Raw genomic sequence first — 18,255 nt, forward strand, 5'->3', positions numbered from 1 at the left:
TACTAATATATTAAAATGCGTTGTGGAAAACTTCTGTGTGCCAAGTAATACTCTTCCTTTTGCGCCACATAATTCACTCACCAAGTAATATGTCACTAGTATAATACCCGTACGATGCACGATTTATAATCTAAACATAAATTTATATGAAATCTAGTAGACAATTATCATCAAAATAGAGCTTATAGCTATTCTCCAAATGAAAATTACTGATGGATAAATTTGTTATTGCCCATTCAGTGTCTTATTTATTAAAATAATTAAAACAAATAAGAGTATATAAATAAAATTATTTTAATTCTCATTCACCTCTTGGGTCAAGCTTAAAATTTAAATTATTACTACAAAACGCGTCATTTTTCGACGCTTTTTTGGCTAATTTTCGACGCCTTAAAGCGTCGGGAAAAATTTTCTCGACGCACCAAGTCAGCGTCGAGAATTTGGCCGTAGAGAAATTCTCGACGCTTTGGGGCGTCGAGAATCTCGACGGTTTTTGTCGTCTACAGAATATCTTTGGCGCTAATCTGCGTCGAGAATCTCGACGGTGTTTGGTGTAGCTAAATATTTCTCGACGGTCATCTGCGTAGTAATATTTTTAGCGGGTTTACCAACAATTTTTTGCGCGAATCATGTTTCGACACTACAAAGCGTCGAGAATTTAATTTAATATTTTTTTTTAGTCGTTCATGTTATCCCAAAGCAAAATCAACCTGAAACTAATTAATTAAAACCAAACCAAACAAATGCAATTAACTATATATATAGCACGAACACATTTAAAATTATAAATGACAAGATTATTAATCTATATAATGTAATAATACGTATTAGCTCGCTCCAAATCATATCATATCATCAAATTAAGTTTAATTACACATGTCCAAACTATTAAATTAGCTAGCTACATATCTCCAAAACACAAATTTAATACCAAAAGGTTTGAACAAAGCATCTAAACAACAAAACAGCAGAAAATGTTAAGAGTACAGATCACTCCCTAACAACCAAACACAACAAACGCAATAAAAGGGTACGCAACATATGAGCTTCATAGTTTAAGGAGTTATGCATCATCCCTTAGATTCTTTTCTTCCACCATCATCATCTTCAAATGCATCCTTGACCTTAAAAAAAATATTAAAAACGGTAAGTATATATTAATAGTTTCTCCAAAAGTGTAAAAATAAACTACGATAAGTCTACGGTAAAAATAAAACACACTTGTGACTGGAACTTTCGAATTAAAATGAACATGACTTATTTCGTATAGTTGTGCTAGAGTATTCTCTGTTTAGTCTTTTCAGCTAGCTTCTACATTCTAAATCTCAACTTAATTAGGTAAGAACCAATTCTTGTGAACCAATTCACACACTCATCAAAAACCCTCTTTTTTTTTCCAGAAACAAAAAAGAAAATCCCAATTTAGCAATGCTCAGCCAAGTTGGATTGTGGTATGAGGATAACTGATAGGATGAAGAGGGCTTCAGTTATTCAGTAGGTCAGCTTCACCTGTTAAACCCTCAACGTGTCTATCAAAATTCCGAAGCTTAAGAATACAAACCCAGACCTCTGCAGCAAATTTATATTTGAAGAACAAATCTTAAACAACATTGCAAATTACACCTGCTAACCATGTGACAAACAAGATTTTAGGAGAAGCTTTAAGGTTGCAAACAACATTGCAAATTACACCTGCTAACCATGTGACAAACAAGATTTCTAGATGTTCTGTTCTGTTCAATTATGTTCTGTTCATGCAGAAGTTCATTTCTGTTCTCCTGAGTTCAACCAGTCCATTTAATTTGTTATGTGTTGCAAAGTTCAGTTCTGTATTTGTTCTGTTCCTGCAGATGTTCTTTTCTGTTCTGTGTTTATTCAATTCTTAACTTAATACAGTCAGTCCATCTATCACACATTTAACATAACCAGTCATATAAAACAGTAGAAAATGCTAAGTGAAAGGGTTTCAATAATACCGGAGGGTTAGCCATACGCAAGGCGGTTTGTGCAGCGTCTATAAGTTGTGTTGAAGCGTCTCCAATGCGAATGGATTCTAAAACTTGAGAAAACAACGATGTCATTGTCCTAATCAGCTTTGCATTCTCATCGCACTTGTCTTTTATCTCTTCATTTTTCTTATGAAGTTCCTTATTCTCTTGCTTCAAGCTTGATACCTCGACATTGATGCTATCCACTTCTATTACCTTCCTTTTTCCTTTACCAAACCCTGCTTTTCTGAGTGCACCACGCACCCCATAAATGTCACCTTTACGAACACCAAATCCATAACCTTGTGGTTTTTCAGGAATTTCTCCATTATATAGCGTAGCCTCGAAAGCCTCATTCTCGATCTCCTTAATTGACTTGGAGCCAGGAGGATAAAGAAGCTTTAAAGTTTCAGCCTTTGCCTTAACATCATCCTGCATAACATATACGAAAAATAAATGGGAGAATAAAATTATACAAAAGAAAGTACAAGCTAAGGGATAACCATCAGAACTTTACCAAAAAGTCTTCGGTGAATGTGCCATCGACAAAGGTTCCATCCTTCTTCTTATAACAAGCTAGCCAAAGTTCTATTAGGCTCATATCTTCTCCATGTTCATCTTCCTACAAGTAGCAATATATACATAGAAACAAGTTACATGCAATATTATAAAAAGACATATCACGGATATAAGTTTTTTTCTAGTTGGATTAATGGTATTATACATAATCAGCACGTGTATTCGCAAAGCTTGTACCACCATTAGTGTGCAATTGACTCAGAGATGCTCGTGCCTCTTTTCCATACTCAGAAAATTGCTGCAAAGTATTTAAACATCATTATTTTGTGAAAAATCAAAATCAGGATTTAACGAAGCTACTAGCGGATAATGCATATTGAGGAAGTGAATGTACCAGGAAAGAAATTTGAAAAAGCAACAACAGTTATGTTATCTACTGGTTTATGAGGACACCAAAATCTATTGAGAGCTATCTTGACCACACATTCAGTTCCTCTTGTTCTTTTTTATTTTGGAAGGAAGTTCCTCTTGTTCTAATTGCTTATTACTTATTTTCTTCTTAAAATCAGATCATATATATAAAAAAATTCATATCAAACTAGAAAAACCAGATTAGATTAAATCAGAAATGGCAAAAAATACTCACTAAAAATATGCAGATCAGGTCAGATAAAAGAACAAAGGTTAATACATATTTAAGACTTATGAGTACTATTCTAAACCTGCTGCGACTAGTTGAGCTCGATATTAACATGGATTCACCCAGTCAAAATGATTCATTTGTCGAATACGACCTTGATAGATTGAGAATGACAGTCGTTACTCCGCTACTCGTTAGTGTTACTGATGGTAAAGAAAAGATTAATGACACTCATTGATTCACATTTCTAGGGTTTGTCTGAATTTGATATGACAAGTTAATAACTTGATATTATTATCTGTATTAGAGAAGATTACCTAGATGTCCTATTCAGTAGCTATATTGCTCTATCTCTTGGATCTTACAATATGACATTGTTTAAAAGCTATCTTTATTTTTTCAGGGACAGCAGAGTAGCTTTCAGTGAAATGTCCTGTTGCCGATTTGATTTCAACTTTGCAAATGGAAGGGTGCTCTGTATCTTTGGCCTCAAGCATCTGGCCTCTAGGTATCATTCTGCTATTTTGAAGCTGTGATGTTATTTTGCGAATTACTGTATGCACTCTCAAGTTTCTTCAGCTATTTTTGCTTTGGCCACTTGACATGTATACTTGTATTATTGTATTGTACATATATTTCTATTGGCATGCAACTGTTGCAAGTCACTTACTGTGTATCTAATTTAACCTGTGGAGATTGCCCTTGGAACCCAACTCCCCTTTTCTTGATGCTAATCTCTACACTGGAGTATTTACTTGGCAGCAGTTCGTGTAAATGTTGTCCGTGCGACTATTCTATTGAGTTGTATTTCTCGTTTACTAGCCTATCTATCACAAGCATGTGAGTCTGTGAGCTGTGATTTATGAAGTATTATGGTTCCATGCTATCTAATACAGAGTATTCTATCACAGATCAGACGATATATATTTTCTCTGGCAACGTATTGCCAAATGCCAATCTATGGGAGGCCAAGGAAGCCATGCACTAAAATGTTTTACTCTTCTTTTTGTTCCTGAGAGGATTATACCAGTATTTATCTTTTCATTGCCTATACTTAAACAAGAGCAATTTGTGAGAAATAAATTATACCAGAAAACTTTTGTATCTACATTGGATGTATCATGTATGTAGGTCATTTCTTTTTTTTGGGATTTTCTCCTTAAGAGTCAAAACAGTCTAGTTCAAATCCAATACTTTCAGTTCAATTTAATATTATAAATAGGTTTAACTTAGGTTCAATAAGTTCAATTTCTCTAAAAAAAAAGATTCGATAAATTCAAGAAGTCTAGTTCAGTTCGAAGACTTAATCAGAGTCTCTTCTAAGTTCATATTCGAAAAAAACAAAAATCTAAGAGAACAGAAATCGACATAGTAAGGTACTGTAAGGTCTGTAACCAGTAATGCTATGAAGTTCATATGCTGTCACAAAACACATAAACTAAACCCAAAAGACAATTCGAACTGAAAGGCAATAACCCAAAAGATTCTGTTGACAAGGATACTTAACCTAACATAAAGCCACAATATTGAAGCAGAGCAAAGTCGCACCAGGACCTTTTTCCTCACAGGTGTTACATAGACTTGACCAAGGGAACAAATAATATCAATTCATATCTTTATTTTTGGGTCGATTAGACAAATACAGTATCCCTAGAATTTTCGTCTTTGAAGGTTTGCTGTTTCATGATTTTAAATCTCTGTTTTGCGGGAATTCTCACTGGTTGGTGGTGCTACCTTGATCCTAAAGGACGTGCTATAGGTTTCCAACTGTTTTTTAATCATGTTTCATCTTTTCTCTTAAAACGAGATTTCTGTGAGATTGTAGTTTCAGGTCATATTTTTCATTCCAACTCAGAGTACTCCGGTCTGACAAGTTATTCAGAAACAGACTTTCCAGGACCAGCTTGTTCGAACCTTAAACTCCCCAAGTCCCTGCCAGTGGGCCTTATATTTGTGCTTGAAACCCCATAATACTAAACACCATGATGCGAGGGCACTAAGTGATGTAATGGAAGTAGTAAACAATACGTAGAAGTGTAGAACAGTATATTAAAAACTTACTTTCCCTTTGGATGAATCCCAATAGTTGACCAAGTTCACCCAGTCTTGCTTGGAAACTCCAGGTGGCACTTCCTTTTTAATGGCTTCTATTGTTTTCTCATTCGGTTTGAAGTACTTTTTCTTAATTTCATATTTATATTGCCTCCACACTCTATCAACACGTTGGAGAGCTAGGTCCTCATACTTTGTATCATCAGGAATCACAAAGTTGTCCTTAAAAATACGAAGCCATGAATGACTATATGAGTTAACACAAATTCAATCTTAAAAAATCAGCAAAATCGAGAGAAGAAACATACTCTAATCAATTTGATGATTTCAACTTTATAATAGTTGTCCAGTTGACCCCAAGTCTTTTCTGAAACTGGGCAGTATTGTTCTTGCTTTGCTATGCTTCCAAGGAATCTGACTAAAATATGCCCACCTTTCCTAATCGGTTGGTATAGTTCATTGAAGTGCACAACATATTTGATGCTTCCATTGGTGTTCCAGACGTCCATTGGTTGAATAGACCCGCTAACTAGTTGCTGATTACCCTTAGCATCTAGAAAAGGCAACATCAAAGAGTAAAATCATTCGAATTAGAAAAGAGAAGGAGGTGCATCACTTCTAATTTAGCATTCATGTTGACAGCTCTTATTTTAGTAGATAATCGTGTCTGTATTTTTAGAGAGCCTGTTATATTTCTATATTTTCACAAGAAATAGGTTTTCTACAGAAAAGTTGTTGATTGCCTAATGATTCATAACTCACAGCTCTGTAGGAGTGCATAAAGTTAATTACAGAATCTCTGCAATAAAAGACCTTAGTCAATGATTACATGTAGCTGAAAGGAGAGAAGTATCTAAGTCATTTACAAGAAGACAAGATCGATTTCGAAATTCACAGATTAGATTTACTCTTTGATTTACTACAAATTTAATTTACAGAAATTCACAGATTAGGTTTTTGATAAACTCTAGCACTAGGATAATTTTGTATGATCCTTCGACATGCTTGGTCCAACTGTCAAAATTCAGTTTTACTTGTCGGATGTATAAACGTGTTTGCAGTGAGGCTTATGAATCATCTGGTCATAGGCGAAACCTGATTTCAGTAAAGTTTAACCAGAATCTCGGTGATTTTAATTTCTGTCTAATTTCTGGCTGTGAAATTGAGATTTGACAGAGTATACAGCAAGTTTAGGTTAGATATAAAGCAAGTTCAGGTCAGATATAAAGCAAGTTCAGGTCAGAGATATAGCATGTTTGGGTCAGATATACAACAAGTTCAGGTCAGATATACAACAAGTTCAGGTCAGATATACAGCAAGTTCAACTCAGTATGAACAAGTCAGATTTGACAGAGCATAGCAAGTTTAGGTCAGATATACAACAAGTTCAACTCAGTATGAACAACTCAATATGAAGGCTACATCAACAAGCAACTAATTCAACTAATCTGAAATTGCTCAAAACAAGTTCAGGTCAGATATACTGCTAGCAACTAATTCAATTAATCTATACAATATGACAAAATCTGATTCATTAAAATAAGAGGAAGTGAATGTACCTATGGTCAAAACCTGCTCCTTGTTATCATACTCAACTGTACTTAGCCATTCAGGGAGCGACTCATGACATCGAGACCTAGATCCTTTAAAGATCTCTTTTTCTTTTCCATCACATGATTCTTTGGATTTTGCTGTTGCTTTTCCATCACTTATATGGTCTGCATATTCATCCTCGGGTGTTGTTGGTGAACTCCCAGTACGAGTATCAAGTGTTTCTTCTAATATACTAGCATCAAAAGCAACAGATTTTGAATATGTGGACTGTTTAGCAAGTTCATATGGTAGCTGAGAAGTTAGAGAAACAGTGGAAGGGTGCTTGGGTGGTTCTGACAGCCTAGACTGTGGGACTTTTGTGGGATTTTCAGTTGGGATATTAGGTGACTTAAAAGTCTTGTCTAGAGTAGGGTTGTACCTTGATGGCCCTTTCGATGTAACCTTAGGTTCACTAGTTGTTGGTACAGTGAGTGGCTTTTTCCAAATAAGGTTGCTAGTGGTAGTGGAAGACGAAGGCCCACGTTGAGTGCTAGTGGTAATTTGAGGATTGAATGGCCCCCATCTGTCGTTAGTTCCCCTTGTATTTTGGAGTGAGGGCGAGGGCACTGGAATTGTGGGGTGATTTTTTGGTGGATGGACTGACTGTGATGATACCGGCCTTATGTTTTGGAGTGAGGGCAAGGGAACTGGGATAGTGGGCTGACTTTTTGGTGGATGGACTGACTGTGATGATGCAGGCCTTTTGTTTTTGAGTGAGGGCGAGGGAACTGGGATAGTGGGCTGATTTTTGTGTGGATGTGCTGACTGTGATGCTAACTGTGTTGTTGCTGCCCTTTGAGCCTTTTTTGGAGGAACTTCAGATGCATTACGAGACTCATTTAGAGCTGCAATCCTAGTTCGTTTGCTACGATAACTCATCTCGTCCCTGAAAGACATGAATCCTAAAAGTTTATTGTTATATCAAAGGAAGGCCTTCACATTTAACAGAAAATAATTCAGACTACTCACAGTAAGAACATAACATATTTGGATGACATAAACAGTTCCAAATTAACGCATTCAAAGTATAAAATACGGAAAATCATGCAAAGAAAGAAAAAAGGGATGGTCAGGGCTTCAGGTATACTACTACTGGTTCTCGGTTTAACTCGACGTTTTCGCTTTGTATTCTTAATTTGTAGTCTTTACCTCGAGAAATATGGCTTAGTACTAGTGGGAACCAATTAATGAAGTGGCCTATCCAAGAGATTGAAAGTCTTTGCAAAGGTAAAGTAGCAATGCATGGATCGTTTTTGAGGTTGGTGGCATCACAGCAGCTCAGGTTAGTCATATTGCAAATCACAATCTTTTTAGAAATCTTTCTAACAACTATGTAGTTTTACTTTTTCAGTGGAAGGCTGATGTGGAGGTGTCATTCTAATTGACAAACTTAGAAGATGCAGAGGAGATGTAACCTAGTTGGACTGATCCTCAGCTGATATGTACTCAGCATCAAAAGATTGCAGCATAATTGAAGGCCAAGTTATAGTTCAGTTTAATTTTTTACATACTGGGGCAGATGATCAAAATTTCCAGTCACAGAATCTAGCATTCCCCTAGGACTCCTCTGATCCTTACCTGAAATTGGTCCTGTAATTGCTGAATTCTTTAATCTTGATCCTAGCAACAAGTTTACAGTCACAGATGATCAAGTTTACAGTCACAGATGGTGATATTGATCCTAGCAACGTAAGAGATCCAACAACTGCTTGGCAAGCGCCTGATGGCACGTGGCAAGTTCTTATTGGTGGAAAGATAGATTGGCAGAGGAATGACGTTTCTGTACCACAGTAAAGATTTTGTTAAGTGGACTAGGAGTAAGAACACTCTTCACTCTTCAGCAAGAACTGGAATGTGGGAGTGTCCTGATTTCTATCCTGTGAGTATTGATAGTGAAGATGGAGTTGAGAACTATCTTAAGAGGGAAGATACTAAATTCGTTCTCAAGGCGAGCTTTCTTGATCATGATCACTATGTACTAGGCTTTTATAAGGCTGAAACGAATGAATTCGAAGTAAACATAACTGACTTTATGGAAGATAATACTGATTGGAGATATGATTATGGAAGTAAGTTTTATGCTTCAAAGACATTTTTTGATGGTGAGAAAAAAGGACGAATATTATGGGCGTGGGTATTGGAGGCTAATGGTAGAGCAAATGACAAGAAAAATGGTAGAGCATGAACATTAACTTCAGCAATTCATTTAAAATAAGCACACAACCAACAATTGCTGTAAGTCTTGGAGGGGGCTGTAAGCAACTATACAACATATCATCTACAGCTTATTCTTTGCACTCATTTGCAGCCTTTAACTACTTAGAACCAACAAACACATAAAATCCACCCTTTAACTATTGAAAATAGAAACTACCAAAGTAATATCTAGAAAGAAAGAACTTACCAAAGAAAGACATACACTGAAGATATTTCTAGAAAGATATCGCTACCAGTGACATATATACAATAAAGATGTTTCTAGAAAGAAAGGAATTCTCAAAATAACATATAAAAAAAAGAAATCCATTCATTTGAAATCAATACATAATAATGTTGGAGCAAGAGCATAATGTTAAGGCTCATCATCGCCTATATCAAAGAAGTCCCTAGGCTTAGTCTTAACAACATGCGACCATCCTTGTTGTATCTCATCCTCAATGTAAAAACATTGTTTTGCTTGAGATGAGAAAACAAATGGATCATCATGCAAATTTCGGCCAGTGTGCATCAACTTCGAGAAATTTACACGAACACTACCATTTGGGTTTGTTTTCAAACCCCTATGTATATCAACCCATTCACAACGGAACATTATAACCTTGAAAGAACCATAGTAATTTAATTCGAATATGTCTTGGAGTCTTCCATAATACTCTTGGCCATCTGCTTCCACAAAAACTCCAGAATTTTGTGTCTTGCGAAATCGCTCGCGTTCCACAGTATCAAATTTGTAGCCATTGACAATGACGCTTTTAAGTTTTTTACTGTAATTACTTAAACCACCGGCCAAGGCTTTTCTCAACTTTCCTTCTGTTGTACTAACATCTATGTTATAGGCCTAAATTTTTTTTTAAATAAATGGTTAATTACAGATTAAAAAACATACAAAACAAAAAAGGTCAAAAGGTTACTGCATATATATAACCTGATTTCGCAACCACTCAGGGAACTCATTGATTATCCACCCATTTTCTACAATTTCGTTGGATTGACTTCCTCCACATTCATCCTCTTGCCGTTTTTGGCATATGAAAGCACTTTATACATTGAAAAAATTGTGTTACTGAAAAATTAATAGTTAGTAACTCCAAGTTAACTCATGACACTACTTACTCAATAATCGGTTTCATCTCATCTGAATGAAGCAAAACATAGCGATGGATTTGTCTTAAACTTTTGTCATCGAGACGAACGTTTTCTTGCTTTCCAACCACACGACAACCCGAATGATATAAATAGGTGTCATTGTCTAGAACACCATCTTCATTTCTTTTCGGTCGGGTGAATATGGTCTCGACACTTTCTAAATATCTAGAGCAGAATGTAATTGTCTCCCATAAGAGGTACCCTTCCGCAATTGACCCTTCAGGTTGGGCTTTATTGCTTACATGAGATTTCAAAAATGCCAAGTACCTTTTATAGAATGAAGAAAGTGAATGTGAAAGAAAAAAATAAGAATAGTGAATATATTTTAATTGAAATGATAAAATAAAATAAGATAGAGGCTCGAGATATTGACCTTTCAATGGGATACATCCATCGGTATTGAACAGGTCCGCCAAGTTTGACCTCATCCACTAGATGGATTAGTAGATGAACCATGATTGTGAAGAATATTGGTAAAAAAGCTTTCTCCAACTTACAAAGAGTCAATACAAGCTTTGACTGAATGGTATCCAAGTCATCAGAATGAATAGTGGTCGAACAAATATTCTTGAAAAAGTCAGACAACTCCTCAAGCAAGTCAATAACTTTAGTGGCATTCGATGCTCTTAAAGCAATAGGAAGAATATCTTGCATGAGGACATGATTGTCATGGCTTTTCAAATTAATAAGTTTACGCTGCTTAATATTTACGCATCTTTGCAAATTAGACCCGTATCCATCGGGAGCTTTAAGCTTTTCTATGACCCTTAAAAAACGTTCTTTCTCTTCTGTAGACATGGTGTATTCAGCGGGAGGCAAATGGTCATTAACACGATTTGGATCAGATTGAGGCCAAAGATGAGATTTTATATTTTTGTCTTTGAGAGCTTGTCTTGCTTGCTTATCATCTCTACTTTTATCCATATCTAAAAGAGTTCCTATCACATTGTCACACACATTCTTTTCAATGTGCATAACATCTAAATTATGTCTTAGAGGATTATGTTTCCAATACTCCAACTCAAAGAGTAGACTTTTCTTTTTCCAAATAACATTGGCTTCCTCTTCACCACCATCATCATCATCCGGCTCATCATGAGAAGTTCCACCTTGAAGTCTCTTTCTTTTCTTAGATATTTTCTTTGGTTGTGCTTTCTTTGATTGTCCATAAACATACTTAACCTTTTCTAGTTCCTTCAAAATGTCTATCCCACTTGCAGGGACCGGAGCAACCCCGTATTCATTTTCCCCATCAAATAAATTACCTTGAGAACGATAAGGATGATCAATTGGCAACCATTTTCGATGCCCTGGGTAGCACATTCTGCCGCCAAACCAATATGAATTAGTATTATGGGCACATGTAGGGCAAGCTTTGTAACCTCTTGTACTCCAACCGGACAACATAGCATATGCCGGAAAGTCGTTTATAGTGGAATGTAAGGCTGATCGCATCTTAAATTTATTTCCACTATGCGCATCAAAGGCAGGAACACCTTCCCACAATAACTTTAACTCGTGGATTAATGGTTGCAAATACACATCAATATCCATCCCAGGACTATGTTTTCCGGGAATAAGCAAGGACAAAATGAATGATGATGGCTTCATACAAAGCCACGGTGGCAAATTATAAGGAATCAAAATCACCGGCCATATACTATAATTGGTATTCATTAGACGATATGGATTGAAACCATCACTCGCTAGACCTAATCTAACACTACGAGGATCTTCGGAGAATTCTACATATCTTTTATCAAAACTTTTCCAAGCCTCACCATCCGACGGGTGCCTTAAGATCTTATCATCTTTATGTTCAAAATGCCATCTCATATCCTTAGCTGTTTTAGATGACATATAGAGTCTCTTTAGCCTAGGTATAAGAGGAAAATATCGCATTACTTTAGCTGGCTCGCCCTTCTTACATATTTTCTTTCCTTTCTCACTTTTATTATCCTCCTTTTCTTTCACTGTTTTCCACCTTGATGTATGGCAAACATGACACTCATCTTTGTCTGCAAATACACCCCAATATAAAATGCAATTATTTGGACATGCATCGATTTTCTCATATCCTAACCCCAAATCGTTCACTATCTTCTTTCCTTCATAATAAGACGATGGAAACTCCTTAATTTGAGGAAATGCGTCTATTAGAAGTTCAAGCAATTTAGTAAATGACTCTGCGGACCAGTGGAACATACACTTAAGGTGAAACAAGTGTAAAATAAAGGATAACTTTGAGAAAGTAGTGCATCCCTCATATAAAACCTCATCAGCGGCTTCCATTAGTCGTTTACACTTAGCATCTTCTTCACCTGAGTTACTTGATGGAAATTCATTATCTACCTCACAATGAAAATCAAACTCCTCATGCATGTCATAAAAAACTTCATCTTCGGGCATGCCTTGCGATTCATTATGCGACTCTGAATTGTCAACACCAAAAGCTGCTCTTAGCAACTCTCCCATGTCATCTTGACCTACTGCATTTCCTAGACCACTAGGGGTTTCAAAGCTATTTCTCCCTTCATTGACTTTACGATGAAAAACCCAATTTCGATATTTTTTAAGAAAACCGTTAAGCAAAATATGTCCTCCAACTTCTTCTACGAAGTGCCATTTATTTAACTTGCACTTGTTACACGGACATCGTGTTTTTCCTTCAACAAGAGTCTCCTTCGCAAGTTCCATGAATTTCAAGCAACCACTATAATAAGCAGGATCCCCATTGCGTAAATCAATCCAACTAGTATCCATGTCTATAAAAAAAAAAATACTTATTCCAAGGATTTTTTAGTAAGGAACACACAAGAACAAAAGAGCCTAGACAAGCCTTACACCACGCACATCCACAAAGTAACCTTACCTTATCACACAAAATCCTAGAATCTAGAATTTGACAGCCAATAAACTAGAATTCCACTAAGGGTAGCAGCTTATTATTGAAAAACATACAACAATAGGAACATGCAACAATGATAGAAATGCATAACATATATTTAAACATGACACTTCACACAAATTCATGAGAAAAATAATAAGACCAGCTACTTTGTCACGCATTGTTAATAACATGATATCAATCTAAGATTATGTTAATCACCTGGTTCGTCTACAAGAGTGCAAATCAACTTGACCAAGCCTTTTGCTCCTCGCTAGAGTCTTCTGTTCGTTTGTTATCCCCTTCAATTTGTGCCAAATGGCGAAATTCAATTAGTAATTGACTGGAAAAATTCATATTTCAGATCAAAGGCTATATTAAGATTGCAAGATTGAATGCAAAAGATAAAGATACAACAAATACACCTTAAAAGCATTAGACTTTAGAGGAGATTCAACTCATTGGATAAGATTGGACATGTTAGAGAATCTTTTGTCATTCAGATGAGGGAACACCGGAACAGGGCTCAAAATGAATGCTCTCTATCAAACCATCAAGCACAGTGAAGCCCAAAAACTCAAGAACTTAAAGTTTATTATATATATAAGGGAAGTTTCATTCAAGGGAAGTTTCAAAATAAATTATCCATTAAAAATACTAGTATAACAGAGACAATGAAAGAAAATCCAACAAAATATACTCTGTGTTAGGTAGAGAAATCAAGCAATGTAGACGGCTTAAGAGCCACCTGATTAATCATATCATGAGCCCTTTGGAAGAGCCAGAGTGTCGTCCCTAGGAAAATGAAATTTTTTATCACTCTAGATTAATGTAAATGAAATTAAACAGAATTTTGTCTCAACTAGCACATAGTTTCTTTTTAGAAGTAAATCAGAAAGTTTTTTGAGTAAATCATGCCAGAGAAAACTGAACTTCACATAACAGTTCTGATCTGCACATATCAGTTCTGATCTGCACAGATCAGAACTGTTCTGTGAAGTTCAGAACTGTTCTGTTCTGCCCAGATCAGAACTGTTCTGTTCTGCATAGATCAGAACTGTTCTGTTCTGCACAGATCAGAACTGTTCTGAAAGATCCCGCGTTGAAATACGACATCAAACACAAAACAAACAAACTTGACATACCGAATCAAGAAATTTAAAGCCAATAATAGTTCTGATCTGCACATATCAGTTCTGATCTGCACAGATCAGAACTGTTCTGTGAAGTTCAGAACTGTTCTATTCTGCCCAGATCAGAACTGTTCTGTTCTGCATAGATCAGAACTGTTCTGAAAGATCCCGCGTTGAAATACGACATCAAACACAAATCAAACAAACTTGACATACCGAATCAAGAACTGTTCTGTTATATGGTTTGTTCCTAAATTGACAATATACATTTTCGAGATAATAGAATTATTAAAATAACTAACCTATATCTACTGAATTCATTGAAAATTAAAACATTACAAGCAGAGACATACAGACAAGCACACATATAGACTAACCAACTTAAAGTTTCCAACCCAAATGCAAGCAGAAAAACATCAAAACAATACAGTAACCACTTAAACCCGATACAATATATTAACAAATTTACCCCAAAACTTTATGCAAAAAATCTCATATAACAAGAAATTAAACCCATAAGAATCTGAAAATAAGCAAGTCAGAATATCAACCGGTAACACTAATCTCTAATTCAGCCTCAAAATTGAGATTCAAACCGACATTAACCCAAGTTCCCACCAAATTGCAGAAATGAAAGGCGGAATGTTGACAATATTAAAGTTCTTATTATAAGAATTTAAGAAGACTCCAAAAGCTGGGGATTTATCTTGTAAAAATTTCCTTCAAATTTTATTTTACAGTAAAATAAAGTAAAAAGGATCACACAAGAAAAGAGCTAATATTAAACAAACCTATATTACCACATTGCCCCAAGTCACAAACATTCACCAGCATAGATCCATAGAAAATGGAAAGCCAACTAAAAATTAAAAATAAAATACACACATGATTATTGCACAATCATTTAATTGCTTTCCAATCAACAAATCAACAACATCATTCTGCAAGATAAGCACAGTTTTGACTTCTGAGGTATCAAAACTTAAGAGTCATACTTACATGCTTTAATGTTACGCTAAACCAACAACTAAAAACTACGAAGCATCCATTTCCACTATGTTCAAATATCTGACTACGTGTCTTTGCTCAAACTGACTACTATAAATCTGCAAGCAATTCTCATTAGAAGGTAACTTCTTATTTCTAGTGAGCAACACGAGAATTTGACCAACACCTAGTAGACCAGCCAAGAGTAATACAAGTACTTCTAATTTCTAACTTAATACAAAGTATGACTTCGTTTTACCAATCAGATGGCCTCCCTAGTAAAATATCAAATGTTAAACAATGATTCCCATGACAATTGAGGGTGATTCACATGTATCATGTATGATAACCAAATCACCATGAACGCCAATACACATTATCCTGGAGGAAAACATACAGATGCATGCTGATATCTAATCATTTAAGAAGCACAGACCAGCTCAGGCAGCTCAACTACAAGAAAAGAAAAGGATAACACAAACGACTTTGAGGATGTAAACAAGGACGGAACCACATATGCTATTTCCTTATCTCTAAAAATCAAACATTTAAAAAATTCTGTTATACAACATTCATTATCGAGGAACAAAGTAGGTCGGTCAGTCCAGTGAAGTAACACACACCACCAACTAGAAATTGATCAGCCTGTCAATTCTAAGCATCTATAGCTGTTTGTGAGGCTAGTACAGAAACATGTACAATAGTTTTTTTTTTAACAATAATGCTTAGAGTACTTAAAGAAACATGTAAAGATTCTATATTCTATTGCAGCTCTTTCTCAAACATCAGTTTTGTCGAGCAGCTAACTCCTCTTTCGGAACTAATAGTCACATCGTCCCGATCCTCACAATTAACGATTTGCCATTATTTCACTAGAATACCCCCACCCCCACCCCCACCCCCCTCAAATGCTGAACTTATTAACATATAAACAGGTACAAAGGGCACTCATGCGATAATTGTAAGCAGAGCATCATAAACTTAACTTGGAAGGCGAGAACCTACGAACTTCTCTCTTAATGGATACGGCTCCAAAAACGCCAAACGACTAATCATAATCCTAATTCATCCTCAAAATTCAGACTCAAACCCAACTTAAAACCCAATTCTCGTCAAATTTTACCTCCTCTGGTTCAATTTTTTTCAAAATTTCAATCATAATAAAAACAAGTACACATTATTAAACTAGGATCACCATATGTAAATCAAATTTCGATGAAAAAAACAATAAAAAAAACCGCGTACCTGCTCAAGATTGTATTTCCGCACAAGATTTCTTGATTTCTTGGAACAAAAAGCGAGAGTGATAGGCAAAACGAAAGAGATGAGATGGAACGAAGATCGAATTTGAAGCTTGGTGAGAACTGATTATTGGAAAACTAATTGATCTGATGGAAATTGCCCTGGGTTCGTTTTTTAGGGTTTTTGTTTTTGAGGTTTTTCTCTCTCTATTACGTATGTACGTGGGTTAAGCGGTTCCCAAATAATTTGGAAATTTTTAAAAATCGCGCTTTGAGAATTTTTAGTCACGTGCGTGGCACGTTCGTATTCTCGACGGGTTTAGTTATCGAGAAATAACATCGACCACAACCAGCGTCGAGAAACTACGCATACTATTTTCGCAGGCCAGCGGTCACTCACAGCGTCGAGGGGATAGCATCGAGAAACACCGATAATAACACCCACCTAATACACGTACAATACCCCGTCAACTTCATAACCCTATCACTTAACACTTACCTATACCATTCAAGTTATTCAGATAGAAATGATTTTAAGGCGGGACGGGACTTGCACACCCGTACTCGCATACAATTCTCATCCCCATCTTCTCCATCCATGATAGGAACGATACTCACGTTTCCAGTCCTCGTCTCGAGAGGTACAAAATAAAATTTATCCCCTCTTCATCACCCCCCTCTTGTGTATCTACCTCTGCCTCAAACCCACCCCTTTACTCAACTTTTTTTAGTAAGATAATTTTGAACTTTAAACTATATTCTATAGTCTTTTATAATTTGATTGTCTGATTAGAGTAATTGAGTAAATAAATAAAACATTATAATATGTAACATAGTATCAACTTTTTTTTTTATATATTCTTAACTAGACGAAGGATTAGCAACGCGGGAGGTCCAATCTAAAATTTATCTTCGCCCCGCTACCCGCGATAAATACATTTTTTAACCCCATCACCCTCCAAACTTTCCGCCATCTCCGCCGATGCATGGCCGGGGGACTCCCAAAAAACTCACCCGTGACAATCTGACATCCATATATTCGATAAATAATCAACTTTGTCTTTCAACTAACTTTTGAATATATGGCAAAAATATTACGACAATGAGAATGTGGCAAAAGTTGTTTTTGATATTTAAGATTAAGTATAGGCTAGGGTCCGTCAGAAAAAAGTAATACCTCCATTTCAACAGTATCTTTACGCTTTCCGTTTTAGTCTGTTTCATAATGTTCTTTACATTGTGTTTTATTCTACTTTTTATATGAAACTTTACTACATTACCCCTCTTACCCCACAATATTTATCAGTTTTCACTCATTATCTCTTATTTTATTCATTTTTTCTTACATACACCCACCTTTTTACACTCCCTCGCTTACTTTATCTATATTTTATTACACTCACTCACATTTTTACACATTATTCTCTTTTTGTCTTAACATTTGGGGATCCTAATATTTGTGCAAATAATAATTGTAAAAAATATTATAAAACGGAGGTAGTATATGGATATGGATCTCATTCTGTTAATTAACATTGAGCCTATAAAATGTTTGAGACAACCTTGTAAAATATATGAAATCAAGAATTAAGGTTTGTTATGCATACCCGTCTTCATTATATGACACAAATTCTTAAAAAGATGATAGTATTATAATAATTTCATTGATAGTACAAGTTCAACTATTATAAGATTTCTACGTCGGTTACCAGAAAATGCATTCAAAGATCGTTGGATTACAAAATAAACGATCAAAGGTAAACGTTCATTATACATATCTGCATCCAATATATGACATAATTTCTAAACAAAAATTAATAGTACATACAATTAGTCATTATTTATGTT

At 35.6% G+C, this 18,255-nt stretch overlaps 2 protein-coding genes and 1 pseudogene across 2 annotated transcripts; 1 reads left to right on the top strand and 2 right to left on the bottom strand.

The window, feature by feature from the left end:
* Window positions 1-819: 819 nt before the first annotated feature.
* On the bottom strand, window positions 820-16,595 carry LOC130464265 (uncharacterized). Its single transcript, XM_056833735.1, has 9 exons — window positions 16,412-16,595; window positions 13,269-13,348; window positions 6,760-7,679; window positions 5,508-5,752; window positions 5,209-5,421; window positions 2,713-2,805; window positions 2,506-2,610; window positions 1,977-2,420; window positions 820-1,124 (listed from the first exon to the last, which is right to left on the bottom strand). The coding sequence occupies exons 3-9, from the start codon at window positions 7,670-7,672 to the stop codon at window positions 1,071-1,073; spliced, it is 2,067 nt and encodes a 688-aa protein (XP_056689713.1). The 5' UTR covers window positions 7,673-7,679; window positions 13,269-13,348; window positions 16,412-16,595; the 3' UTR covers window positions 820-1,070.
* Window positions 8,234-8,978, top strand: LOC130463461 (fructan 6-exohydrolase-like; annotated as a pseudogene).
* On the bottom strand, window positions 11,086-12,922 carry LOC130463462 (uncharacterized). Its single transcript, XM_056832595.1, has 2 exons — window positions 11,213-12,922; window positions 11,086-11,097 (listed from the first exon to the last, which is right to left on the bottom strand). The coding sequence occupies exons 1-2, from the start codon at window positions 12,920-12,922 to the stop codon at window positions 11,086-11,088; spliced, it is 1,722 nt and encodes a 573-aa protein (XP_056688573.1).
* Window positions 16,596-18,255: the final 1,660 nt, after the last annotated feature.

This window comes from Spinacia oleracea, chromosome 6 (genome assembly GCF_020520425.1).
Source record: "Spinacia oleracea cultivar Varoflay chromosome 6, BTI_SOV_V1, whole genome shotgun sequence".
NCBI classification, from domain to species: domain Eukaryota; kingdom Viridiplantae; phylum Streptophyta; class Magnoliopsida; order Caryophyllales; family Amaranthaceae; genus Spinacia; species Spinacia oleracea.

Coding starts and splice junctions, on each gene's coding strand:
- LOC130464265 (XM_056833735.1), bottom strand. CDS start 7,672: ATGAGTTATCGTAGCAAACGAACTAGGATTGCAGCTCTAAATGAGTCT. Junction 5,422..5,507: donor AAATCATCAAATTGATTAGA/GTATGTTTCTTC, acceptor CGTATTTTTAAG/GACAACTTTGTGATTCCTGA. Junction 2,421..2,505: donor CATTCACCGAAGACTTTTTG/GTAAAGTTCTGA, acceptor TATGTTATGCAG/GATGATGTTAAGGCAAAGGC.
- LOC130463462 (XM_056832595.1), bottom strand. CDS start 12,922: ATGGATACTAGTTGGATTGATTTACGCAATGGGGATCCTGCTTATTAT.